The sequence below is a fragment of the Rhagoletis zephyria genome, unplaced genomic scaffold (assembly GCF_001687245.7).
Source record: "Rhagoletis zephyria isolate East Lansing unplaced genomic scaffold, Rhagoletis_zephyria_1.1 Rzeph_scaffold_00730, whole genome shotgun sequence".
NCBI lineage: Eukaryota > Metazoa > Arthropoda > Insecta > Diptera > Tephritidae > Rhagoletis > Rhagoletis zephyria.
Window position 1 is genome coordinate 67143 of NW_016157814.1, and position 24167 is coordinate 91309.

The window sequence follows — 24167 nt, forward strand, 5'->3', positions numbered from 1 at the left end:
ATGACATCGAAGGATGGGCCATATTTGCTGTGAAAATTTTATTAATGTTAAAAACTCCGTAAACGGCATAAATGTTAAAAATATTGATAAAAATAAATGCAAGATTTGTATAAAAGGAAAACAAACTCGATTACCATTCCATAATACTACGAAACGTGCTAATAGACCGCTAGAATTAATGCATACTGATGTAATGGGCCCACTGAAAGTAAATTCGTTTTATGGTGCAAGATTTATTTTAACCTTTATTGATGATTGTACTCGAAAAATTTTTGTAGCTCCGATAAAAGCGAAGTCTGACGTTTTTTCTGAATTTATGAAATTTAAGAACCTTGTGCAAAATCAGTGTTCTAAACGAATTAAAATTCTTCTCAGTGATAATGGCCCTGAGCATGTAAATAAACGTTTTTCTGATTTTTTAATTAAAAATGGCATTATCAGTCAAAAAACGTGCGTATATACACCAGAGCAAAATGGTTTAGCGGAGCGTTTCAACAGAAATATTATTGAAAGAATAAGGTACATGTTGCTCGATTCAGGTTTGCCTGATCAATTTCGGGCAGAGGCTGCAGTGACGTCTGCATATTTGTTAAACATATTCCATGTAAAGGAAACGCCCTGAGCCCTGAAGAGTTGTGGTCAAAGAAAAAGCCAAACTTAGAACACATCCGCGTGTTCGGTTGCAAAGCGATGGTCCATGTACCAAAGCAGAAACGCAGTAAACTCAATGCAAAATCTATTGAATGTATTCTAGTAGCATATAGCACCGAAGGATGTGATTATTAGCCGTGATGTTGTTTTCCTTGAAAATTAGCGTGGATCTATGAAGGCTTCGACACCATCGAACGTGATTGATATTTGGCATGAATATAATTTTGAAGATATAGACAATTCAGGGAGAGATAATGAGTCTGACTCTTCTACACTTGAGGAATCGTCAACATCTACTGATGTTGGTTCTGATGGAACCATTCATGCAGATAGCAGCGATGAAACTTTCGTTCCTGATGAGGATATAACTGTAGTGGAATCAGATGAAATTCGACGATCTGAGCGGATAGAAAATTTACCAAGGCCATGCTATAACTTTTGTGCCTTTGAATATGTTTCTGGAGATCTTACTACGATTAAAGAAGCTTTATCTAGCTCTGAACATGGAATGTGGGAAGCCGCTATGAACAAGGAGTTGAGTTCTCATAAGAAAAATGGTACTTGGGAACTAACAGCTCTACCTGCTGACAAAACGGCTATCAAGTGCAAATGGGTGTTTAGGACTAAAACAGACACCGATGGTAATCCTATTAATTACAAAGCCCGTTTAGTGATTCATGGTTTTCGTCAGCATGAAGGTATTGATTATGAAGAGACGTTTGCACCGGTGGCAAGGTATACGTCAAAGTCGAATTTGGAATGAGAAACTCATCAGCGAGTTACTCAGTTTTGGTTGAAACGTAGTGAGGTGGATCAATGTATTTATTATTTTGTCAGCGCTAGCAGAATAATGTTTGTGTCTATTTATGTGGATGATTTTCTTATATTCACGAACGATGAGAAGCTACTGAAAAATCTAAAGAGCGATCTTTCTATGAATTTCGAGATGAAGGACTTGGGCGAAGTAACGTCATTTTTAGGAATAAGAGTTACGCGAAATGAAGCAGATGGTAGTGTTAAACTTGACCAGTCTTAATATATTGCCAATGTTTTAAAACGTTTTGGTATGGATGACTGCAATGCTGTATCAACTCCGCTTGATATGAACCAAAAACTTAGCTCTGAAATGTGTGCACAAAGCAAAGAAGAGAAGGATTATATGGCAACGGTTCCTTATATGCAAGCTATTGGTTGTTTGCTATTTGCGGCTCAGATAATAAGACCTGACATATGCTATGCGGTGAATTTGTTGAGCAGATTCTGCACGAGTCCTGGGAAGCCGCATTGGGTTGCAGTAAAACGTGTCTTCAGATATTTGAAATCAACTATTGACAAAGGTTTAACGTTTGCTGGCGATTCAGTTCTAACTGGCTACTGTGATGCAGACTGGGCTGGTGACGTTGATAATAGATGATCTACTACTGGATACGTGTTTGCCTTACAAGGTGGAGCTATATCATGGGCATCGAAGCGACAAAGAACAATTGCGCTGTCATCAACAGTAGCGGAATATATCTCGATTGTTTCAGCGGTACAAGAATTTAGTTGGTTAAATAGACTCATTAATGAATTAGTTAAAGACACTAATAAGCCAACAGTTTTGTATTGTGATAATAAAAGTGCTTTACATATTGTGAAAAATAATTCTTATTCTGCACGTACAAAACATGTTGATCTTAAAATAAAGTTTATAAAGGACTATATCGAAAGCGGGGAAATAAATTTGAAGTATATAAACGCCGAAAATATGTTAGCCGATATATTTACAAAATGCGTTAGCTCTCCGAAACTTAACTGTATTTCAAATAAACTAACCCTAATATAAAGCTATTTTTAAAACTAATTTATATTAAATAAATGAAACTTTCATTATTTAAACTTATTGAATTGAATTTAAAACGCAAATCAAACAACTCTATTGGCATGTAAATATTAATATTGTTTTCGAACTTATAATTAAGAAAAATACATAAGCACATGCAATAAAGAAATTAGCTGAATGTAATTAAGAAAAATAAATGATTCAAGGAGGATGTTGAAGTGAATCTATTATTTTGTCAAACACTGTATTATATATATATATGTATAAGATAACAATGGTATAACATTTTTATGTTCTCTCTTTCTGCATATACAGATAAGGTCAGTGTCAGTATTGCACTCTATCCGTCATCACGTGTTCTAATTTCATCTGCGTCGATTACCTCCGGAGCTGAGTATAACGGTATACTTCTTTTTTTGGGGAATTAACAACTACAAAAGTTATTAAAGGTCAAGTTAAGTAATTTTTGAAATAAAGATTTCAAAGAGCTGTGTCACACCGTCAGTATTTATCAGTGTTGGCAAAATGTTAATCTGATTAACGATTAAAAGTTAACGATTAAAATGTTAATCGCGATTAACGATTAAAATTAATTAATCGTCATCTGTATGATTAATGATTAAATTTTTTAATCGTTAATCGTCGGTTGTGATTACGATTAATTAATTTTAATCATCAATCGGTAATCCGATTAAAAAAAATCTGATTAAGTGGTCTAGTTTGTCTGCATTTTAAATCAAATACCATATACGATTATTGTTTTCTGTTTGACGCTTATGAAAAACACATAATACTTATATAAACAAATAATAATTATAATTTGTATAACATAAACTGGGAAGTTTGACAACCCATGGCACATGTGCAGACAAATATAAAACCTAGTTTTCATAACGTCTGCTGGTAATAGATCACAATCAAAATGCATACCAAATTGCTTAGATTGATGAGGGAAACCGACTTAGCCATACCCGATTAACTGACCTTGTGTGCAAAAGACAATTCCAGCATAATAAAATTAAGGGTTAATGATTAAAAATTAATTTTTTTAATCACGGTTACGATTAACTATTTAGGGCCGGTTACTCAATGTCCGGTTAACACTAATCTCCGGTAAAATATCGTTATCGACGTCTACGACTCCATGCATACAACAGGGAGTCGGTAACGTCGATAACTATGTTTAACCGGGGATTAGCGTTAACCAGACATTGAGTAACCGGCCCTAAATCAGATTAAATTAAATCATGATTAACTGTAATTCGACTGAATTTAATCAAATTAACTAATTGATTAAAAAATCAATCGATTAGTGCCAACACTGGTATTTATTGACGTGATCCAAGTATAGCGATATTTATTGACGGTATGCAGTATTGATAGATCGTGATCCATAGAGCAAACTTACTAAAAATTCTGAAATCTGGATCGCGGATCGCGATACCGTCAATAAATATTGAACGTGTAGCACTTTCAAAACGCGATCCATACATTTCGTCAGTACATCTTTTACTCTCATAATACGAACATCGAAAACGTATTCGCTCTGCCTTCGCTCTCGGTGGTTAAAACCTTTCAAAAGAAATTGAAAAAATTTTAATTAACATTGGAAATTTTAACATAACTGTGGAATGCATTATCTGTAATTTATACGCACAAAATGGAAATATTTTCTTGCGTTATAATAAGTGTTCAGCACAAAAATTATGCAAATACTGACGCGGTAAATATTGAACATTTAGCATTCGTGGGCGATCCATCAATCCATCAATATGGATCGCGATCCACATATCGTGATAATTACTGACCGTCTGACAGGGCCCACAAAAACGAATAGATGGATTTTGAAAATTTTGATCTCATTTTATAGGCAATCTAAAAGGCCGTTCGCACGAAAAAAGTTTGAATGGCTAAATGTTGGCTGGCGACCAACTTTGTTGAAAGCGATTAGTTGAAAGGCCGTTCAACCAAAGTAGAATGCAAAGTTGAACAATGCAAACGCCTTTTTATGGCGAATATTTTGATACTTTTATATTTTTAGCCATTCAATTTTTTTTCGTGCAGCCCTGCGCGAGTTGAACGCAAAAGTTGCCTGAAAATTCGCCTCGTGCGAAAGCCTTATAACTCTCTTTAATTTGATATACGTACCTAATATATATATTTTAAATAGTTTTTACAAAAATTGAATTAAAATTAAAAAAATACTAAACAAATCTATACAAACCATTTTTTTTAATCACCTTATTTGTTATAAGATTGAGTTGTNTTTTATATTTTTAGCCATTCAATTTTTTTTCGTGCAACCCTGCGCGAGTTGAACGCAAAAGTTGCCTGAAAATTCGCCTCGTGCGAAAGCCTTATAACTCTCTTTAATTTGATATACGTACCTAATATATATATTTTAAATAGTTTTTACAAAAATTGAATTAAAATTAAAAAAATACTAAACAAATCTATACAAACCATTTTTTTTAATCACCTTATTTGTTATAAGATTGAGTTGTACAATTAAATGGAAAATTAATCAAGCGTTTATTTGATATACAGTATGCTGTCAAGAGTTCTCACTGTACAAAGTATTTATATAAAACAACCCTAGTCTGTCCAATACCGGCTACGCTATCCATATTATTTTTCAGGGACGTGAACCGGGCTTGAACCGGAAAACCGCTCTTTTATATTAATTAACTAAACCATTAACCGAACCGAAATTTTCCACAAATGTTTGATCCGAACCGAAAACCGAACCACTTTTTATAAAGGTTGAAAGGTTCGTTTCAACCAATTTTCAATAGATAAATGTACCCACTTTTTTCTTTTTGGTAAACATGGTAATACACACCATGTTTGTTTACCATGTGATAATATCAAATGTAAAGGCAACCCATCTCACTGGACAGACACTTGACCCTTAACCTTGCGCGTTGTTGCACTTGATACTTGACACTTAAACTTGCGCGTAATTTTTTTGTTTCTCGAACCGAAACCCCGGTTCAAAGACCAAAAAAACCGCTTTGACGAACCAATCCAAAAGTGCAAAAACGGTTCGAACCGCTGAACCGAACCGACAAAATTTTTCATCCGGTTCACGTTCCTGGTATTTTTTCACAAAACTCCTTTTTGCGTAGGCGGCCTTTGGCCTCGCTTAGGAATTGTAAACCTTACTACGCAGAATTCTCCTTTCTGTGTTGCTGAAAAAGAGGAGCTGAACTCCTTCTGCGTAGGCGGCGTCGGCCGCTCTTAAGCCTGCTATACAGTTCAATGTCAGCGTGAGCTTTTTATGTTGACAAATATCTTCGTTACTACTTAACTTTTTGCAATAATTGATACATAAATAGAGAATTAAAATATCTTTCAGAATTATAGAAAAAAAACTAATTTAAAATGCATAATATGCCTTTTTTCAAGCCCACTGTAATTGCGGCAGCGAATAGCACAAATATATTAAGAACAACCGAGTATTTTTTATTTTGTAAGGTTTAGCGTTTTAATATCTAAAAAATTGTTTTGGATTAGTACAATAAAAATTAGAAAATTATATCCCTTACTTATTCGTGCTTCTCCTCAGTCCTTCGGTTAGCGAAAAAGCCGGAAGAAGCCATTTTCATTCGAGTTCAAACATTCTCGGTAGAGTATAAAACAATGTTTAGTTACAATAGACAAAAGAAGGTTGCCAAATATTCATATTCAAATTCAAGTCTTAAACTGGTATAAATTATAGCGTGGTGCTCTCCACAACATTCCGCCCCCCGTGAACCGAAGGTGCGTCTGCAGTTTGAGGTTCACCGTAAACATCNCTCACTGGACAGACACTTGACCCTTAACCTTGCGCGTTGTTGCACTTGATACTTGACACTTAAACTTGCGCGTAATTTTTTTGTTTCTCGAACCGAAACCCCGGTTCAAAGACCAAAAAAACCGCTTTGACGAACCAATCCAAAAGTGCAAAAACGGTTCGAACCGCTGAACCGAACCGACAAAATTTTTCATCCGGTTCACGTTCCTGGTATTTTTTCACAAAACTCCTTTTTGCGTAGGCGGCCTTTGGCCTCGCTTAGGAATTGTAAACCTTACTACGCAGAATTCTCCTTTCTGTGTTGCTGAAAAAGAGGAGCTGAACTCCTTCTGCGTAGGCGGCGTCGGCCGCTCTTAAGCCTGCTATACAGTTCAATGTCAGCGTGAGCTTTTTATGTTGACAAATATCTTCGTTACTACTTAACTTTTTGCAATAATTGATACATAAATAGAGAATTAAAATATCTTTCAGAATTATAGAAAAAAAACTAATTTAAAATGCATAATATGCCTTTTTTCAAGCCCACTGTAATTGCGGCAGCGAATAGCACAAATATATTAAGAACAACCGAGTATTTTTTATTTTGTAAGGTTTAGCGTTTTAATATCTAAAAAATTGTTTTGGATTAGTACAATAAAAATTAGAAAATTATATCCCTTACTTATTCGTGCTTCTCCTCAGTCCTTCGGTTAGCGAAAAAGCCGGAAGAAGCCATTTTCATTCGAGTTCAAACATTCTCGGTAGAGTATAAAACAATGTTTAGTTACAATAGACAAAAGAAGGTTGCCAAATATTCATATTCAAATTCAAGTCTTAAACTGGTATAAATTATAGCGTGGTGCTCTCCACAACATTCCGCCCCCCGTGAACCGAAGGTGCGTCTGCAGTTTGAGGTTCACCGTAAACATCTAAGACCGCGAGCTTCGAGGCAGGTCTACGTAAATTTCCGGATGATGTTTTAACGAGGGCCGACCTTACTTGACCATCAGGAGCAGGATACACTTCCAGAACTATGCCGCGCTTCCATTCGCCTCTACTTTCGTTGTCGTCACATATGATAACTACGTCGCCAATTGCAATTGGTTTAACTCTTTGATGCCACTTAGTGCGCCTGGTTAGAGTTGGCAAATACTCTAACATCCACCTACGCCAAAAGGTTTGCTTCAATTGCTGAACGACTCGCCACTGTTTTCGTAAGCATACCGCCTTAGAGCAATCTGACGTTTGAATATAGTTAGGACACCCTAAAATAAAATGGTTAGGGGTCAACGGGTCGGAATCAACACTTTCAATTGGTATATGCGTAAGTGGCCTGGAGTTAATTAAATTCTCCGCTTCAATAAGCAAACTTTGCAGAGTTTCTATTTGCGGTGCCGCTTCCTTCAATGTGAATGACAAGACTCTTTTTACACTGCGAACCATACGTTCCCACGCCCCACCCGCTGATGGATTTGCTGGTGAGTTAAATACCCACTCGATTCCACGACGAGTACACTCCGCTTCCAAATCATTTTTAAGACAAATCCATTCGACTTTGCTTGCCCCCACGAAGTTCGTACCCCTGTCACTGCGTAGGCGAACTGGTATTCCTCTGCGATTGACAAAGTTCCTTAAGCACAGAATAACGGCGTCAGTTGATAAGTCTCGTGCTACTTCCAGATGAATTGCTCGTATTGTCAAGCAAGTAAATAGAGCCACCCATCTCTTTTCACGACGCCGACCTATAGATACCATTATCGGCCCAAAGTAGTCAAGGCCGGTGTACGAAAACGGTCTAATATACGGTGTTAAGCGATCTTCTGGGATTTGTCCCATTAACGGAGTCTTTGGAGTCGCTCCCATATTTTTACAATGCTGACACTCACGTTTTACAGATTTTAGAAGACCTCGAATGTTTGTTATCCAGTATTTACTTCGGATAGCGCAGATGATGGATTCTTGATTCTGATGATAGTACATTTCATGGTAGTGACGTGTTATGAGGCGTGACATCGGATGATCCCGTGGCATGATAATTGGTCTCCTAGTATACATTGGCAAGGATTCAGCATGGTCTATGCGGCCACCCACTCGTAGAATTCCTTCATCATCGATCACAGGCGTTAAATCAAAAAGTGAACTGCGATTAGAAAGCTCCTTGCCTTCGCGTACCAATAAGACATCCTCGGCAAAAGCGGTCATTTGCACCAATCGTACAAGCATGAGTTCGGTCTTCCTCACCTCATGTGCTGTGATTTTAAACACATCTTTCGTAGTTGCATTCTTGTGGAAATATGCGAGGAACTTAAAAATCGCGTACCTTACCCAAGTCATAACTTTCAAAAATGTATAATAATTAGAGTAGTTTGCAAATGGTATGACGTCAATATCCATTTGAACTGTAAATAGCTGTTTTGGTCGCTTTTCTTCTTCGCCTACAACTTCCGATTCGGAATTTGGTAGGACGGGCCAGTGATCCTCAGATANATTGCTGAACGACTCGCCACTGTTTTCGTAAGCATACCGCCTTAGAGCAATCTGACGTTTGAATATAGTTAGGACACCCTAAAATAAAATGGTTAGGGGTCAACGGGTCGGAATCAACACTTTCAATTGGTATATGCGTAAGTGGCCTGGAGTTAATTAAATTCTCCGCTTCAATAAGCAAACTTTGCAGAGTTTCTATTTGCGGTGCCGCTTCCTTCAATGTGAATGACAAGACTCTTTTTACACTGCGAACCATACGTTCCCACGCCCCACCCGCTGATGGATTTGCTGGTGAGTTAAATACCCACTCGATTCCACGACGAGTACACTCCGCTTCCAAATCATTTTTAAGACAAATCCATTCGACTTTGCTTGCCCCCACGAAGTTCGTACCCCTGTCACTGCGTAGGCGAACTGGTATTCCTCTGCGATTGACAAAGTTCCTTAAGCACAGAATAACGGCGTCAGTTGATAAGTCTCGTGCTACTTCCAGATGAATTGCTCGTATTGTCAAGCAAGTAAATAGAGCCACCCATCTCTTTTCACGACGCCGACCTATAGATACCATTATCGGCCCAAAGTAGTCAAGGCCGGTGTACGAAAACGGTCTAATATACGGTGTTAAGCGATCTTCTGGGATTTGTCCCATTAACGGAGTCTTTGGAGTCGCTCCCATATTTTTACAATGCTGACACTCACGTTTTACAGATTTTAGAAGGCCTCGAATGTTTGTTATCCAGTATTTACTTCGGATAGCGCAGATGATGGATTCTTGATTCTGATGATAGTACATTTCATGGTAGTGACGTGTTATGAGGCGTGACATCGGATGATCCCGTGGCATGATAATTGGTCTCCTAGTATACATTGGCAAGGATTCAGCATGGTCTATGCGGCCACCCACTCGTAGAATTCCTTCATCATCGATCACAGGCGTTAAATCAAAAAGTGAACTGCGATTAGAAAGCTCCTTGCCTTCGCGTACCAATAAGACATCCTCGGCGAAAGCGGTCATTTGCACCAATCGTACAAGCATGAGTTCGGTCTTGCTCACCTTATGTGCTGTGATTCTAAACACATCTTTCGTAGTTGCGTTCTTGTGGAAATATGCGAGGAACTTAAAAATCGCGTACCTTACCCAAGTCATAACTTTCAAAAATGTATAATAATTAGAGTAGTTTGCTTTTCTTCTTCGCCTACAACTTCCGATTCGGGATTTGGTAGGACGGGCCACTGATCCTCAGATAGATTAAGATATGAAGGGCCACTAATCCACCTAGAGTTCGATGAAACTCTAACTTTTTGTGGTCTTGTTGCGTCATCTGCAGGGTTTAACGAGCCTGGCACCCATCTCCACTGTGAGACCTCAGACGATTGGAGGATTTCAGATATTCTATTACAAACAAATTGCTTGTAACGTCGCGCTTCGGACCTAATCCATTGAATAACGGTCTTCGAATCTGACCAGAACACAATTTTATCTGGTTGTACAGTGTGGCTGCCTAAAATCACACTCTTAATTTTTGTTCCTAGAACCGCGGACTGAAGCTCCAGACGTGGAATAGATAGTGGCTTCAATGGACTGCAGCGGGACTTTCCAACAATGAAAACTATTTCTACCTCGTTTGCATGACATATACGCCAGTAGGCCACGGCTGCGTAGGCAAGTTCGCTTGCATCGACGAATATGTGAAGCTGAATCTGCGTTGAAGGGTCTGTGAAATTCAAATGATAGCATCTCGGTACGCTAAATTCAGACAGCGATTCTAGCGACTTGTACCACTGGAACCATACTTCGTGAATCTCCCGTGGAATTGCTTCATGCCAGTCAACGCTTAACTGCCATAATTTTTGCAGAAGTATTTTCGGAGCCAAAGTTATGTTGGATAGAAACCCGAAGGGATCGAAAATGGACATGATAATCCCTAACAACTCCGCTTTAGTTGGACGTCTACTGCCATCCAAAACTTGATTTGGAATTCTCGCAAACATTAACTTAAAAGAAAAAGCATCACGATTCGGATCCCAGTGCATGCCCAGAACTTTCTCGCAGTCTGATTCACCACTACACATATTTTTTGTAGGACTCTCAACTGGCATTGACGTGTCGTAAATGGCTTGCAATAGAGCATTTGAATTCGAAATAAATCCTCGAAGTTCAAAACCTGCTTCTTGATGGATCGCGACTACCTTCTTCGTTACGCTTATAGCCTCATGTACGCTAGAGAAACTGCCAACGTAGTCATCTACGTAGTGGCGATCGATAATAGCTTCTACTGCTCGCGGATACTCGTGCAAAAACTTACTCGCGTTAAAATTTTTTACGTATTGTGCCGAACATAACGAACAAATAGAGCCGAAAATCATTGCAGTCATAACATAAACATCGGGTAACTTCGTCGGGTCTCCTTCTCGCCAAAGGAACCGCTGAGAATTTTGATCGGCTTTACGTATGTTAACGCGATGGAACATTTCGCGGAAGTCCCCACAGATAGCAACTTTCCCTTCTCGAAATTTAAATAGAATTGACTGCAATGATTTGGGATGATATGAGTCCGGTCCCTTCATCAGTGCAGAATTTAACGAGATCCCATTAATTTTGGCGGCAGCATCAAAAACTAGTCTAGGTTTGTTACCTTTATTTATATTGTACACAGCGAAGTGGGGCAAGTACCATGTTCGCTTATCTACCCATTCGGCTTCATCTGCAGTTAATTTCCGAGCATAGCCCTTACTTACATATTCATTTAACTTTTTTCTGTACCAATCTGCGTAATTTTCATCTTTCAACATTTTCCTTTCCACAATTTGAAGACGCTTTAANGGTACCATGTTCGCTTACTTACTTACATATTCATTTAACTTTTTTCTGTACCAATCTGCGTAATTTTCATCTTTCAACATTTTCCTTTCCACAATTTGAAGACGCTTTAATGCCATGCTGTAACTCTCAGGCAGAATCGCAGCGTCATCCTTCCATAAAAGTCCCGTCTCATATCTACCTTCAATAAATTTTGTTGTTTCTGTAAGTATTCGTTCAGCCCTTATATCACATGCAGACTTTACGGGAGGCAGCGTACTTCTTTCAAAGTTTTCTACCTCAAAAAAATCAGATACTGTCTTTTGCAGTTGACTTAGTGCGCTGTCGTCAATATGTACATGACAAATAGTTGTGTTGTGTGTTCGGTTTTCATTAGAGCCGAATATCGTCCACCCCAGTTTCGTTTCATGTGCCGTAAACCCTTCCTCAAAGTTAACAACACGCAATGGCCTAGCTAAATTTGTGTGAGACACCCCTATCAAGACATGTGGCATAGCGTTCGTATAGCTTACAATTGGAATATGGCTTAATTCGTCGTATTTTTGTTTAAAGTTTTCAGCGCACAAAGTTTGTGGGGGCAAAAGCAGCTTTTTAATCGTGCGAACGTCTTTCATATGAAATCGCACTGAATCGTAAACACTCGATACTTCAACATCCACCCGTTTTGAAACTTCAGTAGTTGTCTGATCGTCAAACCACTTCAAGCGCAAGAAGTCAGCGATTCCTTTCAAACCAATTTCATCAGCTATACGCTCCTCCAAAAGAGTGACTTTGGCTCCATCGTCAATAAATGCCATTACACGTACGCTACCCTTGGGTCCATACAGTTTTACAGGCAAAAATTTAAGTAAAGTTTTATCAACAATGCTTTTGCATACATCTGCGTTTCTTTTGTTTATTTTGCTCTTCTGTTTCTCATAATCATTTCTTTCACATACATTTACAGTCGCAACAGCTGATTCTGTTGGAGGTGAGATGCCATCTTGAACTGTTTCTGAATTAATTTTATGAAGCAATTTATTATGATACTTGCGGCAAGATGCCACACCACATTCACGACGATGAGGGCAATTGTACATGCTGTGATTTGCGGAAAGGCAACAAAAACACAAGCGATTGTTTTTGACGACCTCCCAGCGCTCATCATATCCTGCCTCTTTAAAATTAGAACATTGGTACAATTTGTGATTGGATTTACAAAGCTGGCATTCATACTTTTCTTTACTTATGGTTAACACTTGTTTCGCAAATCTATTACTTTTTTGTACCAGCTGATCTGTGTTTACATTTGATTTTGACGTATTAATTTCAGTAGCCATGGCGATGTACACAGACGTTTGTTGCAACCAGATACTAAATTCCTGGATAGTTGGATACATTTTATTAATTGAAAATATATGGCGAGCCCAATCTTCGCGTTTGTTAAGTGGTAATTTACCTACAAGCTCCTCTAATAGTGTTGGATTTGAGAGGTGAGGCAAAGCACCGGCGTTTTCCAGAAAAGCAACAAGNTTCTAATAGCGTTGGATTTGAGAGGTGAGGCAAAACACCGGCGTTTTCCAGAAAAGCAACAAGGTTGGATACCATTGTGGCGAGATTCACGATATCGCTGTAATTTTTGCCAGTGATAGAAGGAAAGGCTCGTGCCTTAGCAAGCTGACTCCGGACTAATATCTCAGGGCGACCGAAGTGAAATTGAAGCGTGGAAATAATTGCATTTACACTTGAAGGGTGAATTAATAAAGACTCAACCGTATTACGTGCGTTTCCTTTTAAACACTTTTGCAGACGTTGCAGGTTCTCGAAATTGGTGTAATTATACATCGTGGTGGTTTCNCCTTTCGCAAATGTTGTTTAATATGCGACGGTGGGCAAATCGTTTGATTATTCGTAGGCAAGGGGTACGAACCGTATAAAGAGGCATTTCTTTCGAAGGCTAATTCGGCAGAGTCGGCATTAGGGAAGTAAAGTGATGAAAAAACTCTTTTGTACGCAATTGTTGTTGTCAGCTGTGAATTGCCAACTTGAATTACACAGACGAACGAGAGCACAAAGCGTGTTTCCCGAGTACGGGCGACTCGGTACCCGTCCCCTTTCCTCGTCGGTCTCTCCCCGCCAAGCTTCGAGTTTCCGCAACAAAAGTTTTCGTGTCTGAACGTCGACTAAACAACCTTGGGTGAATTTGGCGACTGCATTCCTAAGAGGGCATTCGCACGCGGCGATTTTACAGGCAACGAAAGTTGAATGCGAAGTTGAATGAGAAGTTGAAAGTGAAAAAGTTGGCATCCCTATTCAGACGAGGCGATTTTCAATTCAACACGAATTGTTATTTACATTATTGAAAATGAATTTAAAACGCAAAATTTTATCAATTGGCGTAAATTTGGTAAGCCAAGCGTTGGTAGAAGTGCTTTTAACGAAGCTGAAAGATAAAATAAAAGTAAAAAAGAAAAAAGTATGTATACGGAATGTAAACAAACACAGGGTTGCAAGGAAAAAAAGTTAAACGAGCCCAAAGTTGGCTGGCGACCAACTTTGTTGAAAGCGATTAGTTGAAAGGCCGTTCGGACGAGGCTTTCAACTAAAAGTTGCCTGAAAAATCGCCGCGTGCGAAAGCCCTATAGCTTATAAGCACGCAGGGTTGCTTTTGAGAAACAAAAAATAATTAACTCCAAACAGTTTCAAAAAGTACAGTGTAAAACGAAATTTATTGAATAATTCCACATAAAATGGTATACATAAACGACTAATTTTTTAAACGATTTAAATAAAACGCATTTCATAACCTTATTTGTGCAAAAGGCCTGTGCCAATTGATAAAAAAGTACTCCGGATTGCAAATTTTTGACAACTATGAGGTAAATGAAAATTTTCAACCCGCTGGTGAAAAATATTAGAGCAAGAATTACACCATGGAACTTTTCTACTACTTGATATCAAATTACTATCTCAGCGCTCGGAGCTGAAAATTTAGAAAGATCCAACAAAAATTTTGAGATTTCTTGTTGTGAATACGAACGTCATAATTTTTACCTAGCTCGTGGAACCACGCAAAATTTTGACAGCTTGTAATTATGTATACACTTAAAGTTGTTGGCGGTAATAAAGAGTCAAAATCCAAATGGAGTCTGGAAAAGAACAAACAGGGTACGTTAGTTGTCAGTTATAAAATAAAAAAAAATTATTTGCGAATATTTGTTAATTCTATTTATTGAAAGGGAGTGCAATGGGGTATAGTCGTTGCGCTGGGTATGCAGTTACAGTTGCATGGCTTTACTCAATCCCGACTCTTGCGTCCTCGTTCGCGCACTCTGGAAAGAGCGGGAGCTTCGATGGGGCCACTCCGACTTATTCGGTTTAAGGGCTCACTCAAGTCTGCAGCGTCATTTCACCAGTAGTTGCGGCTGCAAGCGGCTCGCTGTATAAAGGTGTATTTGGTTGCGAAACCACCCCCGTCCCAGCAATGGGTTGTGCGCTGGGTTTGGGATCCGCCACGTAAAAACCACCTCCAGTTAAGAAGCAAGGCAAAGCCTCGGATGAGAACCCCCCTTATGATGACGACCACGGCAAACGTTTAAAGGACTACGATTTGAATGCATGCACCTGGAATGTCCGGCCCCTTAATGGGGAAGGTGCCTCTGCCCGGCTGGTTGATGTCCTCATAAGGACAAAAGCTGACATCACCGCCATCCAAGAAATGCGTTGGACGGGGCAAGGCAAGCAATATCTGGGGCCTTGCGACGTCTACTACAGCTGCCATGTAAGGGAGCGCAAATTCGGAGTTGGATTTGTGGTGGGAGAGACTCCGTCGCCGAGTACTGTCGTTCACCCCGGTGGACGAGCGTCTAGCCACAATCCGCATTAAAGCGAGATTCTTCAACATCTCGTTCATCTGCGCCCATGCCCCGATGGAAGAGAAGGATGAGGCATCCAAGGATTTCTTTTATGAGCGCTTGGAGCACACGTACGAGCGCTGCCCCCGTCATGATATCAAAATCGTGCTTTGCGACTTCAATGCCAGGGTGGGCAAGGAAAGGATCTTTGGAACCACCGTCGGAAAATTCAGCCTACACGACGAAACGTCCGACAACGGATTGAGGCTGATCGACTTCGCCGGGGCCCGAAACATGGTGTATGCAGTACTAGGTTCAAGCATCAAAAGATCCATCAAGCTACGTGGATGTCCCCGGATCGAAAAACGAGAAACCAAATCGATCATGTTGTGATAGACGGAAGGCACGCTTCCAGTGTTTTAGACGTACGCACACTCCGAGGCCCAAACATCGACTCGGACCACTATCTTGTTGCAGCCAAGATACGCACCCGTCTCTGTGCAGCAACAAATGTGCGCCCAAATATGCAAGGAAAGCTTAACGTCGGAAAGCTGCAATCACAACAGACAGCCACTGCTTTCGCTACTCGACTCTCACACCTGCTCTCAGAGAGCACTCTTCAACAAACCGACATATGCGAGCAGTGGAACCACCCGCTCGTTAAGTACCGCCGCCGAAGAAGTAGTCGGATTTCAGCGAGCCCGAAAGAACAACTGGTACGATGAGGAGTGTCAGGAAGCGCAATAGAAGAGAGAGACCGAAATACGTGAGTGCGAAGAGCTTCAAATGCTGGCCGACAGGAAGAATGCCCGAAAATTTTACCAAAGAGTTAGGCGACTGACGGAAGGTTTTAAGACCAGGGCGTACTCCTGTAAGAACAAGGCGACCTAGTAACCGATGTTCAGAGCGTACTTAAATTATGGAGGGAACACTTCTCCGCCCTACTGAATGGTAGCAGCACGGAAAGTTGTGGAGAAGCACCCGAGCCCGCAGTCGGTGATGACGGAGTCGATGTTCCACCGCCTAATTATGACGAGGTACGAATAGAAATAACGCGGCTGAAAAACAACAAAGCTGCTGGAGCTGGCAGCCTGCCAGCTGAGCTATTCGACTACGGTGGCGACGAGTTGATAAGGTGCATGCATCAACTCTTGTGCAGAATATGGTCAGATGATCGCATGCCCGACGACTGGAATTTAAGTGTGCTCGGCCCAATCCACAAGAAAGGTGACCCCGCCATTCGCGAAAACTGCCGCGGAATCAGCCTTCTAAGCATAGGTTACAAGGTCTTATCGAGCGTATTGTGTGAAATACTAAAGCCCACCGTCAATGAACTGATTGGGCCTTATCAGTGTGGCTTTAGACCTGACAAATCCACCATAGACCAGGTATTCACAATACGCCAAATCTTGGAAAAGACCCGCGAGAAGAGGATCGACACTCACCACCTATTTGTCGACTTTGAAGCCGCTTTTGACATCACTAAAAGGAGTTGCCTATACGCCGCTATGTCTGAATTTGGAATCCCCTCAAAACTCCTACGGCTGAGTAAAATGAAGTTGAGCAATACCATCAGCTCCGTCAGAATTGGGAAAGACCTCTCCCAGCCGTTCGCCACAAAACGTACAAGTGTTTGGTGTGTGCAGACGTGCTTTTAATTCGCTCTGTTATTTTATTATCTTTTCTTTCGTAATGGATAACTTTTGCGGAAAGTGTACTAAAGCCTTTTCAAGTTCTGATGCTAATCTGCTGCCGTGTAAAGGGTTTTGTAAAAAATCTTTTCATTGTGTTTGCTGCAAAGACGTTTCAGAATATGATTTCAATTTGGTCAAAACTAAACGTAACCTATTATATCTTTGTGATGAGTGTGTTGTCATGCCAGAGAAACTCGTTAAGGCTCTGGATGCAGTTCTGGTAACTCAAAAGCTTAGTATTGATCTTATTTCAAACACTTTTGATGCTAAATTCAAAGATTTATCGAAACAATTTGATGCAATAAAAGATCTAATAATCTCCTTGCATTCGACCAACAACAACTCGAGTGCAAATAACCTTAACGCTGTGAATGCTGCCATGATGGCTGCGGAATCCAATACCAGAAAAACTGCTGCTAATATTTCTTACAAAAATAACTACTATTGTTCCTCGCCTGGTGTTTTTGAGTTTTCCGCTGTCCATCATGCATTTAATTCGCCACGAGCACAGTTTGTGAGTAACGTTAACGGTATCTCTCCCGCTCATTTGAATTCTGCTGGGACAATCGCTACAGCTGTCAATACACTTGTAACTAACGATAGCACATACACCTCTGTTACTGCGCCTACATCGCTGTCATCTGTTACTCTTCAATCTACACCTGCTGTCTCTCTTAGCACTGCTTCTACTAGACCATCTTGCTCGTCGTTCGCTGATGCTGTTTTGTTGTCTAATACTAATACTAATATTAAAACTAATACTAGTTCGCATGGCTCTAATACTGTGCGTCAAGTTGGTGGCCTCATGGATACAAATACTGTCGCAGATTGCACTGTCAACTTTCCTGCTGTTACCACTACCCCCACGAAGCCATCAACCCCGTGTACCGCTAATGCTGTTGTTGCTGCTGGCACTAATTCCGTGCAATCTAATGGAAATCGCTCTGTTAGGTCTCCTTCCGGTGCTGTTGCGGAAATCAACACCGATGATTCTTATAATTCTGCTGCTGTTAAATCTTCATCTGTCAGGCCGGATGCTGTTAGTAAAATGTCAACCACAAGTGGTATGAATGTTACACATGGCAACATACATGAACGAAGTGCTGATATATCGGATGATGCTATTGCGGCCGCTAATGAAGATCGTGGCGATTGGGCTGCTGCCCGAAATTTAAATAGGCCCAAACGCATAAACATTGTTCATGGGCGTAATAATAATACAGATCTCGAGGTGGTCATTAAGATGAAATGGTTGCACATTTCCTCCTTTAAACCGTCTGTATCTGAGGAAAACCTTATTGCGTATGTATCTAAACATGCAAAGATCGATAGTACACACCTTACGTGCTACAAATTAGTCAAAAAAGGAACTCCACTTGAGAGTCCTCGGAGCGTGAACTTTAAGACTGGTGTGATATCTTCCCTCTACAACAACATCTTAAATCCAAATGTGTGGCCGTCTGATATCATTGTGCGGCCCTTTCGGTTTTTTCAACCAGAAGCTAACCAAGGAAGTTCCAAATAGTGTTATAGAGTCTAATGCCGAATGTACATGCAAAAATCTGAATATATACTTCCAGAATATGGGTGCAATGCGCACAAAAGCTAAAGAAGTCTTTTTTTGTTCTTCACTTATGGATTATGACATATATATCTTTGTGGAAACTTGGCTTAATAGTAATTTCTTCAGTGAAGAATACTTTGATCCCAATATTTTCCAGACTTATAGGAAAGACCGTGATGCTGAGAAAACTGGCCACTTCAAAGGGGGTGGTGTACTAATTGCTTTAAGGCGTAGCTTAAGGTCGTAATTTTTTGAATTGCTCAACCACGATACTTTAATTGACCAATTATGTGTGCGCGTTGTTGGCTCGTTCGGCTCTTTGTTTATCTGTGTATCATATGTCCCACCTAACAGTTCAGATGAGTTATATAAGTATCACGTAGAGAATATCACACACATCTATGAAAGTAATGGAAATTGTAATCTTTGTATTCTTGGCGACTTCAATCTCCCTGGCATTAACTCGACATGCTTTCAAAACTCGGGGCGACTTACCCCAACCAACGTTACTCGTTCTCATAAAATAAACTTTATTGATATTCTTTTTAGCCTTAATCTTACGCAAATTAATTGCATATTCAATAAGTTATCTAAATTATTAGATCTAGTGTTTGTAGACGAAAATTTGATATCTAATCTCTCTGAATGTAAGACTCCGATCTGTTATTCTGATATGCATCATAATCCCCTTATTGTTTCTTTAGAGTTTTTTGATAAGCTTCCCTTAAGGCAAAATAATAGGATTTCCTACAATTTTCGTGATGCAAATTACGACTCCATAAACCTGGCTATAAATAACGTGAATCGGAGTGATATCTTCAATTCTAAAGATGTTAATGCCTCTTATGAAACTTTTCTTTGCATTATGTCTGAAGTCTTCTCTGAGCAACTGGCTGCTTTACCCTCCAAGCCTCATAAATTACCCTGGTACTCTGTCACTCTAAAAAATCTGAAAAATAAGAGAAATAAATGCTACAAGCGCCATATGGCAAATATTCACAATACTNCTCTAAAAAATCTGAAAAATAAGAGAAATAAATGCTACAAGCGCCATATATGCCATATATTCACAATACTCATCTCAAAAAGCAATACCTTAACTATGCGAAACAGTTTAATGTTCTTGATAAATTTCTTTATAACCAGTACATTAGGAGACTTGAATCTGAACTTAAAGACAACCCAAAAGCTTTTTGGAATTTCGTACGCTCTAAGCGGGGAAGTTCTTATATTCCGACTTGCATGTACTTTAACGGTCAATCTTCGAAATCTCTACCAGATACCGTGGAACTTTTTGCAAAATTTTTCAGCTCGAATTTCGCCTGTGAGAGTGATTCTATAAATCTACCACGTAATTACTGGACGACCCAACGCCTAGATCTTGGTTCGTTGATTGTCTCGACATCTGACATTAACTGTCATGAAACTGTCTGTCTGCTCAAAGCTATTCGAAAAAGTGATACATTTTAAACTCTCTTCTCTTGCCAAAAGAATGATTGAGCCCCACCAACATGGTTTTGTAGCTGGTCGTTCAACGGTCACTAATTTAGCTTCTTTTTCAGAATTTTGTGTTTCTTCATTCAAAGATGGCTCGCAGGTAGACACCATTTATACGGACTTTTCTTAAGCCTTCGATAAGGTACCACACCTATTATTGCTACACAAGTTGGAGTGCATTGGTGTTCACTCTAATTTCCTAGCTTGGCTAAAGGCTTACCTTACTAATAGGACTCTGTCTGTTTATATCGATGATTGTAAATCTAATCCCTTTGTTGTAACATCAGGTGTACCCCAGGGTAGCATTCTTGGCCCCCTATTGTTTGTCCTGTTTATAAACGATATTAGCTCCTGTTTCAAACTCGCCAGTTTTTTATTGTATGCCGATGATTTAAAACTCTTTCGTAGAATAACCTCCTCATCTGATGTTCTCTTTCTTCAGGAAGATTCAGATCGTCTTTTAAATTGGTGTGAATATAATAAACTGTCTTTGAATGTAAACAAGTGCTTTAAGATGACCTTATCTAAATCTCAAAATACCCTTACTTCAAATTACTACCTCATAAACCATCATCTTACTTCTGTTAGTAAATTTGTTGATCTTGGTGTTGTGTTTGACTCGAATTTTTCATTTATAAATCATGTTTGTCATTTACTCCCAAAAGTTTTTAGTAATTTAGCATTTATTCGTAGATATGCCAAGGATTTTAGAGTCCCTTACACTCGGAAAGCATTATTTAATTCCTTAGTACGATCTAAACTTGAGTATGCCTCTATTATATGGTGCCCTATTTATAATTGTCACGCCTCCAGGATTGAGCGAGTTAAAAGGTGTTTATTCGATTTGCCCTCGACTCTCTTAACTTCTCAGATCCGATTCCCTTATATTACTCCCGGTGTAAACTAATAAATTTGCTATCATTGGAAAATAGAAGGCGTACCCAATTACTCTTACTCGTTTTCGATCTTTTCTCATCGGTAACATAAACCGCGAAGTCTGTTCTGCCTTTTCCAACTTGGATAGGGAAGCAAAGCGAATGGGTCTGGTGGTAAACGAGGACAAGACGAAGTATCTCCTGTCATCAAACAAACAGTCAGCACATTCGCGCCTTGGCACCCACGTCACTGTTGACAGTTACAATTTCGAGAAAGTAGAGAATTTCGTTTACTTGGGAACCAGCATTAACACCGATAATAATGTCAGCATTGAAATCCAACNTCTCGACATACGAAAACCACGCTCTATAAGTTACTCATCATGCCCGTGCTGGTATATGGCGCAGAACCATGGTCAATGATAACATCCGATGAGGCGGCTCTTGGAGTGTTTGAGAGAAAGATTTTGCAGAAGATTTACGGGCCTTTACGCGTTGGCGACGGCGAGTACCGCAGACGATGGAACGATGAGCTGTATGAGCTTTAAAACGACATCGACATAGTGCAGCGAATTAAAATATAGCGGCTCCGCTGGCTTGGCCTGCCGGCAGAATTTTACCCACTTTCTGGCCAAGGCGTCGTCGCGGGGAAACAAAAAAAAAACTGCATTTGGGGGCTTTACCCCTACGGCTGCTGCAATTCAATACTCGACACGACATTTTTATAAAGTTTTTATTACAAATAAAACGTTTTTACTATAGAACGCATGAATTACTTGTTTCTAAACAAAAAAGTTTGTTTACGTATTGCCATAAACGTCAAAGTCGGCAAAACTAAAGAAGCGGTTTCGGGAATGCGCCACCTTCAGTTCATTACACCATGGAACTGTACGATGCTAAATTCTCAAGTGACATGAAATCCACAAATGAATACATTGCTTGTATTACCATCAACATCGCCATGTATAAACTTTAACAACATACAAAAATAGAGCTTTCGCATGAGCGTTTGTTTGGTTTTTCAACACCATTTATAATTTTCTTTTAATACAATCACGATTTGTCAAAGGCTTAAATTTATGTATCTAGAAATAATGCAGCACACAACCCTGAAATCTAAGAAAAATTCTGAGGAAGGCCATTAACACAACCCAGTGCCTTCCTCAAGGGTGAATATAGCTACAACAACAACCCAAAAAGGTACAGTTTCATAAGTAAAAACACTATCAGCTGATTGCCAGAAAAAGCCTACAGCTGAGATCACCTGTTTTTTTGGCATGTGCTCTTATCTTTTACAATTTCTTTCATTTCTATTACAATTTCTTTTATTTCTATTACAATTTATTCAAAATACACTAAGGCACTGAACCAAAAACACTAATACACTACCAAACACACACCTACAGCCTGCCCATGATTCAATAATACAAGGTAATGCAGCGTTTTTGCTGCATTTAAAATGCAACATTTAGCAGTTTCGAACATATGTTTTCGAAGAGCGTTCATGCTATAGCATTTAGCAAATGTACATTTACGCGAGTTCGAAATCGTATGCTTTTGACAAACAGCCGTGTTCCAGTCTCTTATTTAAAACCCTACTGAAAAGGAAAAAATAAATTTTAAACCAAAAATTCAATAAAAGACTTGAATTGTTTTAACCATAACCAAACATTTGTTTGTGTATACCATGATAAAAACATTACAAGGTAAATTCATTCTCTCAATTCGTCGGCCATGATTTTGTTCTGACGTTTGCCAACATTTTAAAATCATATAAAATTGAAAATAACAAAATAAAATTGTTCACAATTGTTGTTTGAGATTGAAAATGAGAATGTGTCTGTGAGTTTGAGTTTTGATTTTAAAATTATATTGTTGGCAAACGTCAGACTGCCTCTCAATGGTTTTACCTTGCTATGTTTTTATCATGGTGTATACATATATTCATTTGTCGGTGCTGTCAATTAAAATTGATCCAGATTTCTATCAGCATCACATCGATGTTGAATTTGCTTAACTTTTCTTTATCCAAATATGTAATGTAAAATAAAAGAAATCTCGATCGGCGATCACTGAAACGCAGCTAGCAACTGTATACTCGAAAAAGTAATGTTGCCACTTTTTCTCTTTAAACCATGTTCGAATCGTGGAAATTTTGGAAGATCACAGGGTTGCTTTTAGCATTTAGACTCTTAATGCAAAAATGGAGTTGCATTTAGTTGCATTTAGGTGAGGAATTTTGTATGGATAAATGTACATTTAGAGTAGCATTTAGAGCTAAATGCGCTAAATGTGCTTTTACGCGTAAGCAAAAACAGCCCATTAGATAATTATTGACAGCCGCGGTTTGACACTCCCCTACAAAAAGTTGCATTTACGAGGGGTGGGAAGAATGAAATCACTTGGTGCGAAAATGGTAGTAAAAAAGTACGCAAAGTAGGCTATTGTAGTGAAATTCCTTTTGTATATTCTAATGTATTTGCAGGAAATCTGGCATTTTTAACGAAGTATTGAACGTAATATTGATATATCTACGTGAATTCCGTAATTTATGTGCTATTTAGCTGTATAAAAACTGCAAAATGACTCAAAATTAAAATAAAGCTACTATGAGATTGATGTAAATATCCAATTTAAAAACAATTTATGTTTTCATCAGTTAAATATGCTTCATATNACAGTTTCATAAGTAAAAACACTATCAGCTGATTGCCAGAAAAAGCCTACAGCTGAGATCACCTGTTTTTTTGGCATGTGCTCTTATCTTTTACAATTTCTTTCATTTCTATTACAATTTCTTTTATTTCTATTACAATTTATTCAAAATACACTAAGGCACTGAACCAAAAACACTAATACACTACCAAACACACACCTACAGCCTGCCCATGATTCAATAATACAAGGTAATGCAGCGTTTTTGCTGCATTTAAAATGCAACATTTAGCAGTTTCGAACATATGTTTTCGAAGAGCGTTCATGCTATAGCATTTAGCAAATGTACATTTACGCGAGTTCGAAATCGTATGCTTTTGACAAACAGCCGTGTTCCAGTCTCTTATTTAAAACCCTACTGAAAAGGAAAAAATAAATTTTAAACCAAAAATTCAATAAAAGACTTGAATTGTTTTAACCATAACCAAACATT

The 24167-nt window shown here is 39.1% G+C and overlaps 3 protein-coding genes across 3 annotated transcripts; all 3 read right to left on the reverse strand.

The window, feature by feature from the left end:
* Positions 1-7060: 7060 nt before the first annotated feature.
* LOC108361294 (uncharacterized) lies at positions 7061-8642 on the reverse strand. The gene is made up of 2 exons (XM_017613895.1): positions 8574-8642; positions 7061-8531 (listed from the first exon to the last, which is right to left on the reverse strand). Exons 1-2 carry the CDS (start codon positions 8640-8642, stop codon positions 7098-7100), a joined length of 1503 nt encoding a protein of 500 aa, XP_017469384.1. The 3' UTR covers positions 7061-7097.
* An 85-nt stretch (positions 8643-8727) lies between these two features.
* On the reverse strand, positions 8728-9763 carry LOC108361295 (uncharacterized). The gene has a single exon (XM_017613896.1). It carries the CDS (start codon positions 9748-9750, stop codon positions 8728-8730), a length of 1023 nt encoding a protein of 340 aa, XP_017469385.1. The 5' UTR covers positions 9751-9763.
* A 124-nt stretch (positions 9764-9887) lies between these two features.
* On the reverse strand, positions 9888-11207 carry LOC108361296 (uncharacterized). The gene has a single exon (XM_017613897.1). The coding sequence runs from the start codon at positions 11205-11207 to the stop codon at positions 9888-9890; it is 1320 nt and encodes a 439-aa protein (XP_017469386.1).
* Positions 11208-24167: the final 12960 nt, after the last annotated feature.

Bases quoted from the DNA above. Each gene is read 5' to 3' on its own strand.
- LOC108361294 (XM_017613895.1), bottom strand. From the start codon at position 8,642: ATGGATATTGACGTCATACCATTTGCAAACTACTCTAATTATTATACA. The intron at 8,532-8,573 runs GTAAGGTACGCG...TATTTCCACAAG, and splicing joins TTTTGAAAGTTATGACTTGG to AATGCAACTACGAAAGATGT.
- LOC108361296 (XM_017613897.1), bottom strand. From the start codon at position 11,207: ATGTTCCATCGCGTTAACATACGTAAAGCCGATCAAAATTCTCAGCGG.